Raw genomic sequence first — 22010 nt, 5'->3', positions numbered from 1 at the left:
AGATATACTTAATTATCATTCAATTTTTATTTAATTAATACATGTACTAATTAACTAACTGAAGTGTATCAAATTGTAATGGCTTCATGTGTGTATTATCAGTACATTGATTTTTAACTGGAAATTTTTGCGAGTTATAAAATAAGTGATTTTTCACAAACTTTTGGAATTCATAAAACAAGTGAACTTTCACAATTCATAAAAAAGAGCGATTTTCACAAAAAAATTTGTAAAACAAGTGATTTTCACAGAAAGTAGTTCTGCGTGCTGCCAAATTTCAGCATTATATCAGTTATGATTCAATTATTTCTCAGCACGAAACTTTCTCGAATCTGAACCATTTGTAAACTTCTTGAACATTTTCCGCATGTGAAAGATTCTGGTTTAAAAGCAGATGGCATTAATTCAAACTTATTATGTAATGTATTAACTGAATAAACAGTAAAGTGTTCCATGCATACTCACTACTATTCAGTATAAAACAAGATTTCATACCTCTGTTTAATATGAATATCTGTTAAATTTGCATATATGCTTATACATCATTTTTATTTAACGGTAATTACATTGTTGCAATAAATTACATTTTTGTATATATTGTAAATAGTTTCACTATTTATGCTGCGCAAAGAGGGTTTTGCCACATAAAATGTGGGATTTCCTTTACATTTATGACTTTTTGAGCGGATTTTAATTGTGAATATAATAAGTTTTCACTATTTATGTTGTGCAAAGAGGGTTTTGCCACATAAAATGTGGGATTTCCTTTGCATTCATGCCTTTTTGAGAGATTTTAATAGTAAATATAAGTTTTCACTATTTATGTTGTGCAAAGAGGGTTTTGCCACATAAAATGTGGGATTTCCTTTGCATTTATGCCTTTTTGAGAGATTTTAATAGTAAATATAAGTTTTCACTATTTATGTTGCGCAGAGAGGGTTTTGCCACATAAAATGTGGGATTTCCTTTGCATTATTCCTTTATTGAGCGGATTGTAATCATGTTCATCATCAGTTTTCTCCAGTATTCCCATGCATTAGTTGGATCATCTTTGTTTCCTTTAAAAAAAATTATTTAGTTATCTTCCTATCCAATGGCATCATTTTGCTTGGGGTGTCTCTGTCGCCACTTTCCCTGTGGTTGACTGCTAGAGTGTTGGCAATATAGTTTTCATGATTTACTACTTGGACAAAAGGCAGGGTTTCCATATAAAAAAGGGTATTATGTGCCTCAAAACAATTGTTGCACCTGTTTTATGGTAGTCATCAAGAATTATTTTCAAGTATTAACCTTGGTGCTGTGCGCCGAGTGTTAGAGTAGACTTGCTGTTAAAGGATTTTGTCAAACATTTGTGCATTAACAAAATCTCTAATCAATTGATTGATCTGTAGCCTTATAGCATTACAAAATGATTGAATTTATACATATATATGAATATAATTTGCAAATGTAATACGTCTTCCAAATGTTGGAGCATTGAGGAATATTAAAATGAAGAATATTTTAATGGACGATAAGCTTCTTTCTGACTTGTATGTACTTATATAATATTGGATGGCTTTGAGTGTGATACAAGAATATATTGCTCGAGCTATGACAATATTGAACGAGTCTGAGACGAGCCCAATATTGTCATAGCAAGAGCAATATATTCTTGTATCACACAAAACAAAGCTATATAATATTATTATTATCTATATCAGACTGACTAGTGAAATAACAACATTTGACTTACCTCGGTAAATGTGGCTTTTTTGTGTGCGTGATATCGATATCGATAGTTGAACTTCCCTGGACGACTGAGCAATACGAAATATTGGTCAGTCATCCGGGGTACTGCGCTAAAGATATTGAATACACTGATTTATTGTACCATTGGAAGCCTTATATCGATAAATCGATAATAATATGATAAATACTGCGTAGGCCGATAAACAATACAAGTGTGATAGAGATGATATTACTCCTACCCTCAGGTTTTCTTTTTAGAGAGAGATAGAAAAATAAAAAATTGTAGCAAATTGCTTCACAAGATTAAATGGAGCACTTGCTAAAACAGTTGACAAGGAAATTGCCGGGGAAAAGAAGGAAATTGCCATGGGGGGGGGGGGGGGGGGGGGACAAGCTAGTTTAGCCTCTAAATTTGCTATTGTTTATAATCTCCCTATTGTGTCCCATATTGCCCCACCCCCCCCCCCCTCTTTGGTTTGCAACCCCTACATCTTATTCTATTCTCTACTTCTCTCTATCTCTCTAGTTATCTTCATGTATTTCTATATTCTCTCTCTCTTTTCCTCTCTCTATCTATCTACCTACCCCCTCTTTAGTTATCTACATGTATGTATTTTTATACTCTCTCTCTTCATATCTGTCCAGTTTCCACAAGCCTACTTTGCCTCTCTCACATCCTCTTCAATCATTTGAATATTGATTGAATCACACACAATGTCAAACTTCAAAAGAATACAACATATTATGAAGACAAATCAACTATTTAATAATTGTAAACCTTGTACCATTCACGACAGAATTCCAATCAAAGTGACAGAAGTGCAAAAATATTTCATTTCATCACAAATCTAAAATTCATTACACATACTCTGTTTTTAACAACCACTATCAATCACTTGCTATTTTAAGAATTATTATAAAACTACAAGGGAAAATATCAAAATGAAAGGATCTTTCATGGGTTATCGAAAAGATTTAGACCTCCACAGACCACACCAGGGCCCGTCTTACAAAGAGTTGATATTAATCGCAACTTTTCTTGCAAGTTATATTGATCATATTACATAAGAGATAGGAGACTGTAAACTTGAGATTGATTTGGATCAATTGCAACTTTACAAAGGTGTTATAAAATATTGAAATAATTACACTTTAGACTTTAATGGGGCAATGTATTGTCACTTGGACTCGACGACTGTAGTAGCCATGTAATGTTTCCTACCTCGTACATTTACACCAACAGAGTTGGTTTGAAACCATGGAACTGATGCTACAATATCTAGCACATATATATATCATTTGATACATGGGCCTGGGTATAATATGATAACATTTTCAAGAAGTTTCACTCTAATTCTTCTCTTTTCTTTTGCTGCAAGAGCGGATAGCATTTCTCATACTTTGCAACTGGTGGGATCATAGCATCTGAACAAGCTTTCACAATTTAATTGCTATTTCATCTCAATGATCCTTCCTATAATATTTTTGTCTAAAATCTATACAAATAGGATTTGGTATATAATTTCATTCACATAAATTTGATGCTGTTATGTTTGAATTTCATCTATCAAAATATTTGGTATTCTCCAAAAATCACAATTCCTGATTTTCATTTCCCTTATGATATGGAAGTGCAAATGGATGAGTAGTATTTTTGTGTATCATATGTGCAAAAACAGAATACATGTCTAAAATCTATATACAAATAGGATTTGGTATATAATTTCATTCACATTGGGAACACGTATGTACATGATTATAAATTTGCTGAACACACACACAACCTAATGCCAGAGAGGTGAACAATTGACCTGAAATAATACGCACTATACAAAAGGACACACCTTCTAACAATAAATATTCTCAAAGAATTGATGGAAAGCGATCAAAAATAAACATAAGGAGAATGAGCAAGCAAGTGAGTGAGGGAGGGAGAGAGAAAGAGAGAGAGAGAAAAAAAAAAGAGAGAGCAAAAGAAAAGAAAACAAAACACAGACTTGCAGTTAATTTGTAATAACCATGGATCATTGACTTTTTACATTAAGGATGAAAATATCCATGAACTTCAATTTTTGTCTTCTTTTTTTGTGCCTAGAAATAAATATCAATTTGTGGAATAATGCAGTCAGGAGAGAACTTGAAACATCAAATGAATGAGAAGAATTTCAAAGAAAAGGAATGGTGAAGATGAATGAATTAAATTATTTTATTTCCAAATCACTATAATAAAACAACAGAACAATGAAGATAGCGACACAAAAATATAAATATGATTTTTGAATGTGCTTACTAAAATATACAAACAAAATTACATATATCATCAATATAGTTGAAGACAATTTTTGGAAGCAGTGATTTACATGTAGCTACAATTCAAATATGCACACCAGTTTTTAATGCTGGTATGAAATACTATTCCTTTCATATTGTGCTCAATAGTGCACAAACTACAACCATTTAAGTTGAGAGAGAAAGAGAGTTTTTTTTAGGGGGGGGGGGGTGGTCTGATGAGTGCATGCTACCAGCCAATTTGATTGTTTCTCAACTATACAGGTTTAAGCCAGGGCACTACACACCATTCAATCTAGATAATCATACTGATAACAAATTTAAATGTGTTTTGAAAACATATACACAAAAGCAATTGAAGCCCTTAAGTTACAAGATTTGTCTATTTGTTCTTATAAATATCAAGTATAACGGAGGCAACAGATTGCTCAAATCATCATTAAATGAAGAAAAAAATTGCAAGTGTCCACAATTTTGGGTAATAAAAAGGCTACACTGCCTACTAAATGCAATACTTGTGGTTACACAAGACATTTGAATCAAAACAATCATTTTAAAACATTTAATAGCTTATACATTGCTTTGAAATATTTATAAGATAAATCTTTCTACATATTTAGCTGGTTATATAGAAAAACGCTACAATACGAAATACAGGAAATATAAATAGCTTGTTATCATGACAATATTAATTTTGAGTCAGTGGTCAGATTAAAATGATCTAAGCACACAAGTTAAATCATTCAGTTTAGCCTGTAATATTTAAAATTAAATATTAAAACCACATATATATTCCTCATGTAATCACTAAATCCTTACAAAATATTGTAAATGGATACTTATGGCAGGATGGTGCATCTGTACATCAGTTGTTAAAATCGAGTAAAATAGAGTAAAATAGACTATTGTAGTGTTGCACCATTCATATGGAAGAGATGCGATTTTTGAGATATTTCATAAATCATTTAATTAATATTTTCAATTACTCTTTCACATCTATCTCCTATCCTATTAATTATCAATAACTAACTCGTTTTGGATTATACACAATTAATTTTTAAAAAAGAGAATGGATAAGCTATTCTACATGCAAACTTACTACAAAAGCTGCGATGAAAAATAAAGCTTGGTGCAATGTAATTTGACACCTACATGACTAATAACTGGGACCCGTTTCACGAAGCTATTTGTCAATGACAAATGACAAAAATCAGTGACACATCTGGTGATAACCAATCAGAAGCAAGGATTTCAGTAGCTTATAACAAATATTGTCATTTGTCACTGATGACAAGTTTTGTGAAACACCCCCTGGACCTATATGTATGGTCTACAACTAACTTATTTATACCCTTACCAAGTTTTGTGATTTTAAATTATGTAAAAAAAAAAAATTGTCCCGATTTATGTTTCTTAAGAATGTTAGTTATAGCTCTAAGCAGCTGATAAAAATCAATTAACTAACTAATGATGATTCATATAATGACCTTGCTACTTTTTTGTATGTTACCCAAGCAACATTGTCTCAATCTTTGTCAATTTCATACGTACACCATACAAAAACAGTTACTTTGATCAAGAAGTTACTTGCTTTGATCCTTCTGAATAATAGAACATTTGTATTAAAGTGACTCAGTAACATTGTTGAAGGTTGATGAAAAAAACTGTGTAATTTGTGTATGAAATGTTACTTATTATATTCCTTCTACTGTACTAACCCTCTAGCATGCAACAAATCCTGGACAAATTCTCAAACCACAAAGATGTCTATGGTTTTCTTGGAAGGCGTCACTGGTCAACACTGTCTAACAGTAAATTCTCCCAACCATTTTTCCATGAAAATATGACATAAGACAGGCTTTTAAAAATCTTTCAACACTTAAATGTCTGGAACGGTATATAGAGCAAATCCATAGCTTTCTGACGATTTACATTCAGCTAAAATGTAATTAAATTGTAATAATATAGTTGGGAGAATTAAGGAATCGATCAGATCAGTTTTTCCCAATTTAGACTAGTTTATATCATTAATAATGGTCTACTTTCACTCAAACTTTCATATTATCTTTAATTGTTCATCGATCTAGCATTGAAGTCACTACCTTAGCACCATTTCTCTCATCTGAACAATGTTAACAAGTCCCTTTGAGCATACCGTATACTAGCCACTTGAGGTTTGCATAAAATTTGAAAGATTTTCAGCACATACGTCGTATCACTTGGTACATTTTTAGTGTAAGTTAGAAATGCATCTTGTTTCTGCATACATTTCACTTGTATATGTTAGATGTCACAAAAAATGGACTCTTTAAAATTCATAATTCTGTGAAAAAATGTTTCACACATTTTACATTGCCACAAAAGAAAGAGCAAGTACATTCCATATATAATATTATTCATACTAAACACATGAGCACAGCATGATGATTGTTTCAGAAAGTATACAAGTGATTCTTTAAAATCAAAACATAAATTTCAGGAATTTGGAAGAGGTGCGTGAATGAAAGAAACAGAATAAAAAGTTAGTATTTTACATTCATATATCCTCCTGGGGGTTAAATCATTACACCAAATGGTTTGAATATAATGTGATATAAATAAACTGAAAAGTTCAAAATATTGGATATTGAATTTGGCTTTGTTGCTGTTTATTTCACAAACTTGTACAATTGTTTATTTGTTTTTATTATATATATATATATATATATATATATATATATATATATTTTTTTTTTTTTTTTTTTTTTTTTGGGGGGGGGGGGGGGTTATTTCAATGGCAATTACTTTAAGCTTGAAATAATTTAAAAGAATGGATCTGCATTATTCTAACTGCAATGTCAAATAGAACCTTTAAAAAAAGTGTGCTGTAAACTCAATACTGGTATTCTGGTAATATCACTATTTAAGCATTTCCAATACATGCAATAAATCACTAAAAAGCTACAGGTATATATGTACAAACTGTAAAAATATAACTACATGTGAAACTTCATGAAATTGTTTCTTCAGATTGCTGTATAAAGTTATGACATCATGATAGTGAGTTAAGTGACTAAGCATATATATATATATTATATATATATATATATATAATATATATATATATACCGGTATAAATACATTGTACATGAACATGTATATATCAAATACATCAATAATAGAACAGTGTGCACAGGAGTACAAATGGCATGTTCGGTGGAGTAGAGGCATAATATATTGTTAGTTCATCACAACTACTTGATTTTTTCCTAAAATGTTGGTTTTGACATTAAGACCACCGCACAATTTACAAACCAACCGCAACATCATTCGGGTAGAAATTGCTGTAGTATTAGATTGAGATGTGAATATTTCAAAATGTAGATTCTTTCTAAATCTTTGCATTAGGCAAATAGTCATATGAATAGCAATGTTGAGATTTTGGATGTTTTTAGCCTCCAAGTCTGGGAAAAATGCACAATGGGCAGTAAATCTAGGTGACATCATTCAAGTCACATGACAGACAACCAACTGCAACTCAATAGACCGCTTTACTAACATGTTCAAATTTATAAATGTTTCTTTCCTGGGGACCTAGTGACGAGGTATTCCATTAACCTGTTATTAATGAATGAACTACAATACTTGGAATCCAGTCCGCATACGTTATTTGTTGCTATGTCAGGCAAGCATTCAGGTTGTAATGAACAACTTTTGTTTGAAAAGTATGCAAACAATTTGAATGAATTAGTAAACCAGTCTATAGGACAGTCTATAGTATACCCTGCATTTTCATCTGCTATACATACAATAATAAAATACTTTAAAAAGGAAGAATCTACTCCTAATACAATTCTTTCTCATGTAAAAATACTTATAGTCTGGTTATGAAGTGTGCGGTGATCTTTCAAAGGCATTCAGGGCTTCTAACCGTATAATAACCTTTTTTGACTAACATTTTGTTTACCACGACGTCACTCTTTAGGTGGAGAACTGGAGATACGACTGGCTGGACCTTGGAATCTTCAGTGGCGACGGTCAATAGCTGACCGGTGATGATCAGTAGCTGACCGCGTACTGGCTTGTCCGAGCTCTGTCGTTTCTTAACTCTCTCCCTCCACCTCTTGAAAGAATACCAGAGCCCAAGCCCATAGCTCGCCACTGCGATAAATCCAAACACCTGCAGGAACCAGAAACAAAACAACCAAGGAAGGGAAAGGTAAAAGCACGAAGCAGAATGAAACTAGGTTTTTTTTCTTTCTTCTATTCTAGATGGAAACATGGTTGCAAACATCTTTGTTAAAATCACCATCCAACCGGTTGATATCATTATGTGTTTATCAGCGTTTATAGGAATGAATAAAAGGAAGTAGTCTATTTGGCTTTGAAAAGTGCCTCAAAATATCACTCAAAAAATGAAAAGACAAAAGAGTCCAGTTTATGGCAGGTTTGAATATCCCTTTACAAAAGCTATCAATTCAAATCATAGTTTTGGGGAAAGAATAATGCAATTTCCCTAAAAATGCTCCAAAATATGAGACACTTCAATTCATGTAACCCAATCAAGACAAAGTTTTTAATAAAACCCCTCCCCCCCCAAAAAAAAAAATAAAAAATAAAAAAATTGACAATTCTCATTCCAATAGCAAAAAGTGGATTTTATAAGGATGTTTGCAAAAACGTTAAAATGCTAATATGACATATAATTTAGGGGGAAAATACCAAGTTGGCAAAAAGGCAAATCATAATTGCATGCAAGAGAGGATTTTTACAAGATTGAAAAATCACTAACATTTTCTTTTAAAATCCATGTGTTCAAAATAAGTTTGAGTCATTGGATTTCCATGCAAAAGAACATTCAGATTATGGGATGGCTACAATATATTTTATATATATTATACATGTGTATATATATATAATATATGGTAAATTTGAAAGGTTAATGAATATATACATGCATGCATGCGCTGAGAAAAGATACATGTACGGGATACATTTAAAAAGAAAAGTGACAAGAATCCAGTCCAGAGATCTCTATTTCAACTTTAATCACATTGAATATCAAATAAATCACAAAATATACAGAACTATTTACCCCAAAGCAAGTATTACTGCAGTGATTCCAAAAAATGTATACATAAACATGTATTTCACTGAATAAGAGTATAATTGCACTGCTGTTTGAATTTTACCTGAGAACATATCGTGGCGAAGAACAAAAACTCTGGACCATTTCATAAAACTATTATGCAATCCGTTGAATGAGATTGGATACACGTTTTTTTCCATAGACTATAGCCTGACTTATCTTGGGTTTAGTACTCAACAGGTCAAAGTTAACCCACAACTGCCAATAATACTTGAGCAGTCTAGTTACAACCAGTCAAATGTGATTTCAGTAGCCTTTAATAAAGTATTGTAATCTGTATATAAATGACAACAATTATAAAATAGGACTAATGTTAAATAATTTTGCTCCAAAGGCATGAGAAAACCTTGATCGCCAGATGCATTGAATAAATAGGATTTAATAAAAACAAGTCTAAGGTACATATTGTCGCGTACATTACCAATTTTTGATTGCCTGATGATTCTCAAGCTGATAGCATTTATCTTAGATTTATTTATCAAGGAAAATTGTTCTTTAATAACTATATTCATTAAATTCCATCACACCTGGTAACATACATGTATGGGGCGTACAATGACTTGACAAACACTCAAAGTCTGTGTATGTCTGAGCCAAGGCATGCCAAGTCACATGACAGTGCTCCCCGACAACATACCCTTGACCCTGGTACCTTGCATTGCCAATTTGAATAGTGAATGGTAGTCACTGATCAAAACATTTATTCAATACCAGTGTGTAGGTAGGGTTTATTACAATATTTTTGCTACCATTTTTACAATTAGTAATTAGAAAATTAGCAAAAACAAAATAGAGCAGAAAACACGTTGCAAACATACAACAGCAAAATGATTTGAAATTTTAATGACTTGAAATACAAACAAAGAAACAAAACTATCAGATTAAATGTAATGTTAAATTGTTAATAGTACACATAGTTAATAGTATATATTTGTTGACGTTAGTTGTTACTATATAAATGTACATGTATTACATGAAATGTTATAAATAATAAACATACTACCATAGAAATCAATTCTGTTCTACATTATATATTAAGAAAGGTATCTAATCTTGATATTTTTAATGAAGCTGTGGGCCTCCTCCATTAATCAAATAATTCAATAAACAGTTAATAGTGTAATATGATTGCAAATTGGTTGGATTGTTGTTGAATTTTTCTTAGATGTAAGAGAAAAAATGATTAACACTTAGTGAGGACGAATCAATAAATGTTTAAAAAGGAAAAGAAACCATATACCAAAGTTGTGTACTTAAACTCAAACTTCATAGATGATCAGCATAAAGACATGTCATTTTAATGGCTTATTCTTTCCTTCCAACAAAAACACTTATTTTCAAACATTAAAGTACCTTTAATACACTATTGAGCTGTTAAAATGAACTTTCATTATACCAATGGCAATATAATATGAAATTTGCTAACATTAAAGTCAATGAATTAGTTTTAATATGTGAATTAGTATTATGAAAGCAATACATTATCAGGTAAACAAAAGGCTATCAATTACAACAGAAATCAATTGTTTGAAGTGAATATGCAAGCAATAATTTTTATAAATGCAATAAACATATTAATAAGCAATAAGTATGTTAGCAAAAGCAATATGCATGTTAATATGAAATCAATATTTGCATTATAAAAACAGCGGTGAGAGTGCATTATAATGTTGTATATTAAAGGGGAAGTCCACCCGGATATTAAGTTGGTGATCAAAAGCAGAATAAATGAAAGAAAGTAGTGAAAGTTTGAGCAATATACAGGAAAGTTATGAATGTTGAAGTTGTCATCAGTGAAACACAAATTAGCAACACTGTGACATATCTTGCGAGCTCCTCTCCAATTTCCTCTGTACAGTACATTTCATAACCATTCATTTTCTTAGTTATTGAAGACGGAATAAATTTGTTGCATACAAGGGTTGTATAAAAACATATTTGTAATAATAATTATATTCAGGGTGAATGTATGACTGAAAATATTCTTAAGGGAAAGATACATTTTCAAAGGTTTATGGTACAGGGCAAATAACAGGGGAGTGGGGACCTTGCAAGATACGTCACAGAGTTGCCAATTTGTGTTTTGATTGATTGTACCTTTAAAAGTTAATAACTTGCTTATTTTCAATTGGTTTTTGCTCAAACTTTCAGTGACCTACAGTGTACTTCTCTTATTTTTCTGACTAATTATCCTGGTGGACTTCCCCTTTAAAGTTAGTAAAAGTTAGTATGTTAGGAGATACAAGCATTAATTTATACATGTTAATATATATTTATAACCAATATGAACAAAAAGCTAGTATATAGATAGACAATATTAAGTTCAGTGAGTTACAAGTTAACTTTTTATGTACTTATTATTTAGGTTAATAAATAGCATCAATTCTTCTTCTATAAATATCCGAAAATAAATACTTCAACAACCGAGATACATAAATACGAAAGTGGCCAAGTTATTATTACAGAACAAAGGAAATTAATTTCATAATTGCTACACATTAAATACCATACTAAAATAAAGTACACAAAGTTTTTTTTATTCATTGCACATGTCAATACCGGTAATCAAAAGGAAATTAAAGACTCTGGAAAGATCAGACTTCAACATAGGTTTGGCTACGGTAGGTTCTGTAGGCTTGCCAAAATCCAATGCCATACGAGAAGGCAGCAATGAATCCAAATACCTGGATGTAATCAACAATGATTAATTTCTTTTAAAAACTCTTTAATAAGGGTAATAAGGGCAATTAAAAGGAGGGTTTTAAACTTGTTAAATATTTATGACATTCATCACTGAATTGTGAATCCAATCTCTATATTCTCTAAATTGTTACATGTATTACTGAAAAGTTTCTAGCAAATTTACTGATATTTTTTTGTCCTTGAAATAGCAAAATTTCTGCACAATTTCAAAAATGTACATAAAAACAAATTTATAGTTATTATTCATGAATTTCATATTTTTCCAAAATATTCTATCATACTTAATAAATATTAGTCATTATCTATTTACTGCTTTTAATACTTTTAATGAACATTCAAGTATCTAAACTACAATGTATTTACTGGGAAATTGAGCGTTAAATCACCTCAAGTACTACTGAACTATATTTTAACTACCGTACACTGTAGTGCATTAAAATAATGACTAAAAACAAATACAATTATTACTATTCAATTAATTATTTGACATTACAGACATGTATTGGAATACTAGTAAAAGTACTACTGTAGTCTGATTTTGTTTTTGTTTTTGAGCAAAGGGGGGGGGGGGGGGTGTCCCCATATACATGAAGTTTTATACTTCAAAAATTATGATTAGAAACCTAGAACTAAAAGCAATGGAAATTTGTGATTACTATCACTATAACTCACTGTTACTCCTGCTGCAATGACTACTACTACAACTACTAAGACTAATATGACTACTTCTACTTCTACCACTACCGGTACTACCACCACAATTCCACTCTCTCATTCCGAACAGTAAATTGTATGAAACTGCAGCGAGACTACCATATAATACCAGCACCATATTAGCAATCTTAACATTCAAACTTCCTAGTGCAAAGTTGTATTCTTCAGTATGTACAGTACATGTTTCTCAAAGTAAATATAATAATGTTTTTAATAAAAGTTCATGCCAGAAAACTTCTGTTTGGTTCCATGACACATGCTCCGCCGACGATTGCTCTCCGCCGACATTTACTCCGCAAAACGCGACAATTGCTCCGCGACATTTGCTCCGCGACATTTGCTCCGACGTCGAATGCTCCGCCGACAGGTGCTCCGCCGACAGTTGCTCCGCCGACAATTGCTCCGCCGACAATTGCTCCGCCGACAGATGCTCCGCCGACAATTGCTCCGCCGACAATTGCTCCGCCGACAATTGCTCCGCTGTCAATTGCTCCGCAAAACACGACAATTGCTCCGCCGACAGATGCTCCGCCGACATTTGCTCCGCCTGAAGCGACACTTGCTCCGCCGACATTTGCTCCGCCGACATTTGCTCCGCCGACAATTGCTCCGCCGACAATTGCTCCGCCGACAATTGCTCCGCCTGAAGCGACAATTGCTCCGGTGACATTTGCTCCGCCGACAATTGCTCCGGTGACATTTGCTCCGCCGACATTTGCTCCGCCGACAATTGCTCCGCCGACAATTGCTCCGCCGACAATTGCTCCGCCTGAAGCGACAATTGCTCCGGTGACATTTGCTCCGCCGACAATTGCTCCGGTGACATTTGCTCCGCCGACATTTGCTCCGCCGACAATTGCTCCGCCGACAATTGCTCCGCCGACATTTGCTCCCCTCAAAAATTGCCCCGTAAAATACAAAGGCTACTACGACAATTGTTGCTCCTCCCCAAAAGTACCCCTTAAAAGACAATGCTCCGCCAACAATAAAATTGCTCTCCGATCCAAAAGTGCGGCCTCTTGGAAGATATGAATGCTCCTCTGGTAATTAGTGCAATAAATGCTCAGCCGTTTTTTGCTATTCCGCATGTTTGATTAAAAAGAGAAAATCAAGTTATAGCTCCTTTATATGCAAGTTCTCCGGCGAAAGATAATTACTCCGCTCAAAATCTGTTTCATGTATTACTCATTAGCTGATCCAAAGCTCAAGGCTATCTCTCTCTCTTTCTCTCTTGCTCCTCCTTTTCCTTTTTACACCCTTTTCTTGTCTTCTTGGCTCTTTTCTTTCCTTTCATGCTATTATTCTTTTTTCAATTTCATCATTTCTTCTCTTCTCCCCCTCTCGAGTTCTATTTCTCTCGTGAAATTGTAACGTAATGTAGTACATTCTTGTTTAGAATAGTATTTTCAATAATATCCAGTCCGTTTTCTATAGGTTTCTTTCCTTCAGTTAAGTGTATGTAGCTTTCCTATAATTATATATATATATATATATTAGTGTGTAAAACACCCCGTCTCATTCGAGTACTTTGTTTTCACTGACTTTAAGGGACTCACGGAGCCACCGGAAGAAGAGCAATTGGCTTATTATGAAGAACTAACATCACACTGCAACAGAATGATTTGTATAAATGGGAATAAGCAGAAAGGCTAAGAACTAAACCATAAAGATAATAAAATAACAGTGTTATTCATTTTCTTTATTCTTATCGTTTCAAATAATAATTACAAAACTTACATCACATATTCAACCAAACAATTTCATGATGCAGATATAATATATCATAAGTTACTATCATTTCCTGAAAGAACTTTTTTCAAAATTATCTTCATATTGTTTCAACCTAATTCTTCTACAAACTGTATAGGCCTAATTTTCATGACCGTCACATCATTTTCTACTCGGTTTATCTTCTTCTTATCTCAATTCCAATCAATTTTTTATTGGAGTTCTGGTCATCCAATTACATTTCGAAATAAACCGTTTCAAAGCATTATGAAATTAGATTAGGTGTACATAAACAAGATTTAGGGATTATCGAATCGATAATTTTGCACACGAAAGTCCGCCTCAGGCACTTGCGCTGAATGCATAAATGAGTAGTACTACAAGGGACCGAACTCAATTTGTTCTGGCATGAATGTTCAGCCCGAATCCAGCCATTTCTTGACATTACTAAATATACATGATAAAGGCCTTTGACGAGCAACCCCCTTTCAGGGAACCTTTAAAAAAGTTATGACATTCTTCCTAACTCAGAAGGGGAAAAAATGCGAAAACACACAAAAAAATCCTTTTCCCAAAACTTAAGGTTGTTTTTAACCAGTTTTGGGATATGCATTATTATGCAAGTACAAAGTAGGCCTATTTATGCGTCATTCCGAATTGTCTCCAAAACTAGGCAACACGCAAAAAGAACAGACATCCGAGATATTGATCAAAGAATCTTTTAAAAACCAAACTCGAAAACAAGAGGATTGAGCACCATACAATTAATACAATTAACATATCAAAGAATCTATGCTGATATTGCAAATATGTTAAAAAAGGATAAGAAACATTTCTCTTACTCCTGTTAACCAAACAATTGCCAAAACACTCTCAAATGGTATGCAACAGGCAGCATTATAACATAAAAACATTGTTGGATGGTAAATATCCTTAATAACAATCTAACAAATTACAGCTCAAACAGGAAACGTACATTCGTCGAACTGCTCTAAAATAGAAAGATTGCAAAATAAGCTTTTAAAATTAATAGGCACCGTTAAACGGGGTGGATGAGAAAAACAAATGAAAACATGTTTTGGGTAATTTGTTTTCTCGATTATTACCCACATATTTCCAGCTTCCTGGCTATGAATATCATGCTGTGAATCATCAATCAAGTAATATATCCTCTCGGAGTAAATATGTACATTGCTTTAATGTTCTGAGATATGTCTACAATTTCTTTCTCTTGACCTTCTAGATAATGATCTGATTTACATGAAGACCTCACAAGTATGGTGTTTCATAACATTCCTGAGGAAGAAAATGATTGCATTTTGAAAGGGTTATAATTTGTTTTCCCTTTAAATAATCTTTTTTTTTTTTTTTTTTTTTTTTTGGGGGGGGGGGGTAAATAACCGCAAGAATATTCAAACTGTCATATTATTACATCTTATGGTAACTCTTCAAGATATAAGAAAAACTTATGGTGAAAGAACAAATAAAATGTCTAAAATAAAAACCTCGATTTACTCCCAAATAGCTAAAGTGGATTTAGGTCCTTTTGCAAGAAAACTCTTCATATTCTTGGCGTATAACATACCTACATCAAGGGATTATACAGCTCCACACTACTAAGTACAATTATACTGATATTGCAAATGGCTATATATTATGGAGGTATTAAACAACTGGTAAGCCGGAGAACATTACTGAACGGCATCTCCAGAACAGACATTTTCAGGCACCTTAAGAAAGCTTAAATAATATCCGGCACACTTCGGCAAACAATATATCCCTCCCCTGTTGTTTTTTAGAACTTCCATGATGAACTAGTACATTGTATAATGCTTTACTTGCAGATGGTTTACCTAGTAAGATGCATGTGCTTGCTTGCATTGAGGTTATTTCAGGTCTTACATATTGATGAGCTGTTTGAAATTAACTAGGAGGTATGCGCGTATTTGGGAATGTGGCTTGCTGCTCTACTTTTTTTTAAAACTTCCCACGACATGTAATGAGTGTTTAGTGTACATTATATGGGACGTACAGTGATAGATGGAAAGTTATTTCAGTATATTCGACATGACTTTTAGGTAACTCCTTTTTCCTCCCACTTCATCAACATTCATTCATTTCATTTCATCTACATTATTTCATGAAATGCATTCAAAAAATGAAGAAGAAAAAAAAGAAACGAAAATAACCCGTGTAAAAAAAATATTGTCGGCGAAGCATTTGTTGTAGTACTAGTAGCATTTGTAGTTTGGGACACTTTTTGGGCGGAGCAAATGTCGTCGGAGCAATTGTCGGCGGAGCAATTGTCGGCGGAGCAAATGTCGGCGGAGCAAATGTCGGCGGAGCAATTGTCGCTTCAGGCGGAGCAATTGTCGGCGGAGCAATTGTCGGCGGAGCAATTGTCGGCGGAGCAAATGTCGGCGGAGCAAATGTCGGCGGAGCAATTGTCGCTTCAGGCGGAGCAATTGTCGGCGGAGCAATTGTCGGCGGAGCAAATGTCGGCGGAGCAAGTGTCGCTTCAGGCGGAGCAAATGTCGGCGGAGCAAATGTCGGCGGAGCAATTGTCGCGTTTTGCGGAGCAATTGACGGCGGAGCAATTGTCGGCGGAGCAATTGTCGGCGGAGCAATTGTCGGCGGAGCATCTGTCGGCGGAGCAATTGTCGGCAGAGCAACTGTCGGCGGAGCAACTGTCGGCGGAGCAACTGTCGGCGGAGCATTTGACGTCGGAGCAAATGTCGCGGAGCAAATGTCGCGGAGCAATTGTCGCGTTTTGCGGAGTAAATGTCGGCGGAGCAATCGTCGGCGGAGCATGTGTCGGGTTACCCTTCTGTTTATTATCAAAACCTTAAGCGCAGCACAGCCTGAAACTTCATATCACATTTTCCCCTGAACCTGGTTGTAATGGGCCAGCTTTACTAACATATTTGAATTTATAGATGTTTCTTTCCTGGGGACCTACTGACGAGTTATTCCATTATTACCGGTTATTAATGAATGAACTACAATACTCTGAATCCATTAATCCATATAATTATGTATATATTACTTGTTGCCATGTTGGGCAAGTTTTGGACAAGCTTTTAGGTCGTCAAGAAAACTGGTTATTAATGAATGAACTACATTACTCTGAATCCATTAATCCATATATGTATATATTACTTGTTGCCATGTTGGGCAAGTTTTGGACAAGCGTTTAGGTCGTCAAGAAAACCTTTGTTAAAAAAAGTATGCATTAAATTTGAACCGGTCTATTGCCGGAGTACTTCAACCTCCTATAGCAGGGTCATTGTTCTAAGGGTAGTTGTTCATTAATTGTTACTTGTATGTCCAGAGGTTTATTGTCCAATGTTACTTGTCCATCCAGAGGTTTATTGTCCTAAGAGGTATTTGTCTGAGGGGTAGGATAATTTGTCCTAGGAGTTACTTGTCCAGGGTGTAATTGGACCTAATCACAAACTTTACTACATTGTATCTCTCTGATATTTAACCCCCCCCCCCCCCCAAAAAAAAAAAAGTCAAAAGGCATGAAAATTACAAGGGTACATGATGGCAGCACAAAACTGTGCACCTTGCCTGGTGATGATTCAAGGTTTGTCTCCATATACTATCAATAGGCCCGTCTTCATCAGCTTGAGTTCGCAAAATAACCCGCTATTTTCAGACTCTGGAGTCTGGATATTATCCCAAAGCTCAAAATTGCATCTTCACCAGACTGATATGCTCATCACAAACTATGTAGCTCGGACATGCGCAAATTAGCCCACTATTTCCCAAATAACAGGATATTTTGGAAACAAGACCAAGATTTCTAAGGATATTTTCTCGACCAAGTATCCCGCTAATTGCAACTGCGGGCTGATGACAGCGCAAATTAGCTGGTTAATTTACGATCGGGATAGTTAAAATAGCGGGCTCTTTGGCAAACTCGAGCTGATAAAGACAGGCCTAGTCAGTATGTCTTCCCTTGGGAAATAAACCAAGTGCTCTATATCGTGTTGTATCAATCTAATTAATTGGAAGGAAGGGCACACATCACCTATCATGATGATGTAGGTTGGTATTAGGATTTCTAGCCATTTCAAAATACATGTGATGTATCCCTTCAAAAGAAGAAAATGTCAAATGAGACTGTATTTATGCATGCATGGCGTTTCTCTCATTTTTGTGCTTCCACTTAAATTCAGCTTAATATCAAGGTGGACATCCCCTTTAAATAAAGTGCTACAATTGCCAAAAGATATTTGCTAAATATGTTAGGGATTCCATACAAGTAAATGCAATGATACTACAAAAATGTGAACTTCAAATATAACTTCTATTTTAAAGAAATATTGCAAGTTTGAATAATCTCTTGATGACAAAAAAAAAGCGAATCATGAGTAGTGTACTCAATGCACTCAACACATGCACAGGGTTTTACTTTAATTATTCTTTCTTTATACTCCTTTTATAATGGCCACTAGCCAATATAATGCAAAACAAATCTTTTCCAGGTTGATTTTAACAATTCTTCCTGTAAAAAATTATTAATTAGGTGATTGGTACACTTTAAAGGATCAGATCAGCACTTTTGGTTTTTCACTTTATCCCCTTATGTTTCCACAAGATAATGGGAGGGAGGGGGGGGGGGGGGGTATCATACTTTCATGGTCATCCCTAACCTACCCCCCCCCCCCTAACTCTCAGTGTGGTGATATTTGATGCAATGTGGTGACTGGTGACAAATTGCTTCATTTCTAACATTGCAACATTAAAACCAAGAAATTTCGAAATAAGCATGCTTTTGTTTTGCAAATGAATATACAATAATCAACCATCACTCTCCGACAATTTCCAAAATGTACATGTCAACTAGATTAGTAAATTCAATGCAAAGATAAAAAGGGTGGAAAATGAAGACTCTAAAATGTAAAGAATCTTTTGATGTACTAATGAGTTCTGCTCTGGTGGTGGATATGCGTAGGTGAACCCTTGATCAAATTACCAAACCAATATGGCTGGGTTACATGCGAAAGCTATACCGGTAGTGGTTATTTTTGTTTATAATAATCGAATACCTTGCATGCATGTGCGTATGGCGTATACAGTGTTATAAAGAATGTGTATGAAGCATACATGTACATGTAGTCTATGTGCAGGCTTTAAAATACAGTGCAATGAACGGTTGTATGTTACACTTGCTCTGGCGACAAGTCCTCCATGGTCATATATCCTTCACTTACCATTTTTTTTCTCATCTCGAAACTGAACCAAACTCTATAAATATCCCTGACCCTAACCCTAAAACTAATCTCACACCTACACTGACTTGTAACTGTTACTCTAACAAAAATATACCATTTCCAAAATAAAGCCCGGAGCCATTGTCGCCAGAGCAAATGTTACCCAATGAATATTATGAATGTACATTTCATTTTGGTTAATTATATTATTTTGTTATGAAACGTGTTAATTCAAAAGATTATTCACCACAAAACCATGGACAGATTTGACGGATGATGGCTTTCATCCTGGGCAGCGTTTCACGAAACCATCCTAAGTACAAGTTCACCGACATCCCCTTGAAATGCGTGTATTGAGTTTAACATGCGTTTCAATGGAATGTTGGTGAACTTGTACTTATGAAGGTTTCATGAAACGATGACCTGGTTTACACTCACCGCAGCTGCTATGCAAAGTGGACAAAACGGGCTGATAATGACTGGAATACCGATACAAACATATAGCACACAAGCTGCCAGACTTACGACCAGATCCTGTACAGGGGAACAATACCATGAGAAATAAAGTGTTTACATGCACTAGGGATTTACCAAAACTCAAAGGCCCGAATTCACAAAGGAAGTTTAAATTTAACCCATGATTTAAATCTTCATTTACATAACCCATGGTCTAAAAATACTAAAATCAGCGCAAAATAAGCGTGACGCAGTCAGAGGTCCTATATTAGACGCGCGCAAGGCAAGGTATGCTTACTGAAAAAATTGTGTAATTTTTGTATGAAATGTTACTTATCACATTCCTTCTACTGTACTAACCCTGTACTAACCCTCTAACAGGTAACAAATCCAGAAAAATTCACAAACCACAAAGATATTTATGGTTTTCTTTGAAGGCGTCACTGTGCAACACCCTCTATCAATAAATTCTCCCAACTATTTTGGAATTTTCCCAACCGCTTTTCCATGAAAATAAGACATAAAACAGGCATTTAAAAATCTTTCAACACTTAAATGTCTGGAATGGTATAAAGAGCTAAATCGTTGCTTTGTGACGATTTTCATTCACCTACAGATGTAAAACGTAATTAAATTGTAATATTATGGTTTGTTTTCACTCAAACTTTCAGATTATCTTTAATTGTAGGCCTACATCTACATGTAGCATTGAATTCACTACGTTAGCGCCATATTCTCTCAATTTAACAATGTCACCAAGTCCCTTAAAAAAAAAATCAAAAGTAAAGTATAGAGTAGCCCCCCCCCCCCCTAATAAAGATAAAAGAAGAGCACCAGGGTACTTTGTTTGAGCCTGGTTTACAAAATATGCTACAAAATATAAAGAAGGAAAAGTATTGAGTGAAAAAATAAAAATTATAATGAAAAAATAAAAAAATATATATAAATAAATAAATAAAGGCACAAGGTGTACCAAAGTTGTTTGAGCCCGGTTTCTTGAACTAAACTCACCGCTAAGAACCAGTTGATTCTTGTAACTTTCTTATACGTGTGAGAGGAAAACATGAACCAAATGACGAATGTTGTGGTCCAGCCGCACAAAGTGGCAATGATGAAGAAGACGATGGATATGCCACTTCCCTCTATACAAGCCAATGTGAAGGCCAACAAGGACCAGCCCTGGGAATAAAGAAAGAAAGACAGACAAATTATCTATTATTTGATCCAACATTTCTTAAGCCCGATCGAGTCAAAACGTTTAACCGACGATTAAACGACCGCATTCATCAAAACCGTTTAGCATTTCTTGCTCCGTTTAACCATTATTTTTGTTTTTGTTTTTGAGACTTCATTTCCGATACGGACATCGAAGACTTGCCAATAATTATTGTTTTTAGATCTCCGTAGGGGCAACCAAGTCTTAATTGCCAATAATTATTGTTTTTAGATCTCCATAGGAGCAACAAAGTCTTGCCAATAATTAGTGTTTTTAGATTTCCGTCGGAAAACATAGATCTAGATCTAGTCTTGCCTCTTGGCGATATAATTAGATCTAACTTGTTAGACCTAGATCTAGATAGATCTAGTGTTGCCGATAATTATTGTATTTTTTATAATCTCTCGAATGGTACTGCTTTTAAGGAAATTCAATGAATTCTGTTTTTTGTACAAGTACCTATCATTGGTCATTACGTAATGTACACTAGATCTAGGTGTTTTTGCCCCTCCCACTCAGCGAACCCAGCATGGTCCCATACGTTCTTTCAAATGTATTGAAATAGACCTAGACTAGACTACTTACAATCTGTTTAGCTTTCAAAATTCCATTTATTGACTTGACGTAGCTCATATCAAGTCCACACTTTCGTTCTACATGTTCGGCATCGGGAGATGTCTTGGTTTCCTCGCCAAATGATGCCATACCTTGATAGAGAGTAGGTTTTAACCAGTCGGTTTTACTTGGATGATGAGGTTAAGGTTTCTTAAGCAGGCAATTAATGCAAAGCCGATGACGCGCGCGCGCTTTTTTACGTCCGTTC

At 34.4% G+C, this 22010-nt stretch overlaps 1 protein-coding gene across 2 annotated transcripts; it reads right to left on the bottom strand.

The window, feature by feature from the left end:
• Positions 1-7274: 7274 nt before the first annotated feature.
• LOC752781 (CKLF-like MARVEL transmembrane domain-containing protein 4) lies at positions 7275-21988 on the bottom strand. 2 transcript variants are annotated; one of them, XM_001176938.4, is made up of 4 exons: positions 21773-21988; positions 20983-21150; positions 19954-20049; positions 7275-8179 (listed from the first exon to the last, which is right to left on the bottom strand). In XM_001176938.4, the coding sequence occupies exons 1-4, from the start codon at positions 21890-21892 to the stop codon at positions 7907-7909; spliced, it is 657 nt and encodes a 218-aa protein (XP_001176938.2). In that variant the 5' UTR covers positions 21893-21988; the 3' UTR covers positions 7275-7906. The 2 variants fall into 2 exon arrangements, with proteins under 2 accessions (XP_001176938.2, XP_011673682.1); XM_011675380.2 differs by lacking the exon at positions 7275-8179 and adding an exon at positions 11281-11832.
• Between the last annotated feature and the right edge of the window lie 22 nt (positions 21989-22010).

Source organism: Strongylocentrotus purpuratus, unplaced genomic scaffold, assembly GCF_000002235.5.
Source record: "Strongylocentrotus purpuratus isolate Spur 01 unplaced genomic scaffold, Spur_5.0 spur5_scaffold_8, whole genome shotgun sequence".
Classification (NCBI taxonomy): domain Eukaryota; kingdom Metazoa; phylum Echinodermata; class Echinoidea; order Camarodonta; family Strongylocentrotidae; genus Strongylocentrotus; species Strongylocentrotus purpuratus.
Note: the sequence above shows the minus strand (reverse complement) of the source record. Positions and strands in the feature narration are given on the sequence as shown.

Coding starts and splice junctions, on each gene's coding strand:
- LOC752781 (XM_001176938.4), bottom strand. CDS start 21,892: ATGGCATCATTTGGCGAGGAAACCAAGACATCTCCCGATGCCGAACAT. Junction 20,050..20,982: donor GAATCAACTGGTTCTTAGCG/GTGAGTTTAGTT, acceptor TCCCCTGTACAG/GATCTGGTCGTAAGTCTGGC. Junction 8,180..19,953: donor CACTTTGCATAGCAGCTGCG/GTGAGTGTAAAC, acceptor TGGTTCCTGCAG/GTGTTTGGATTTATCGCAGT.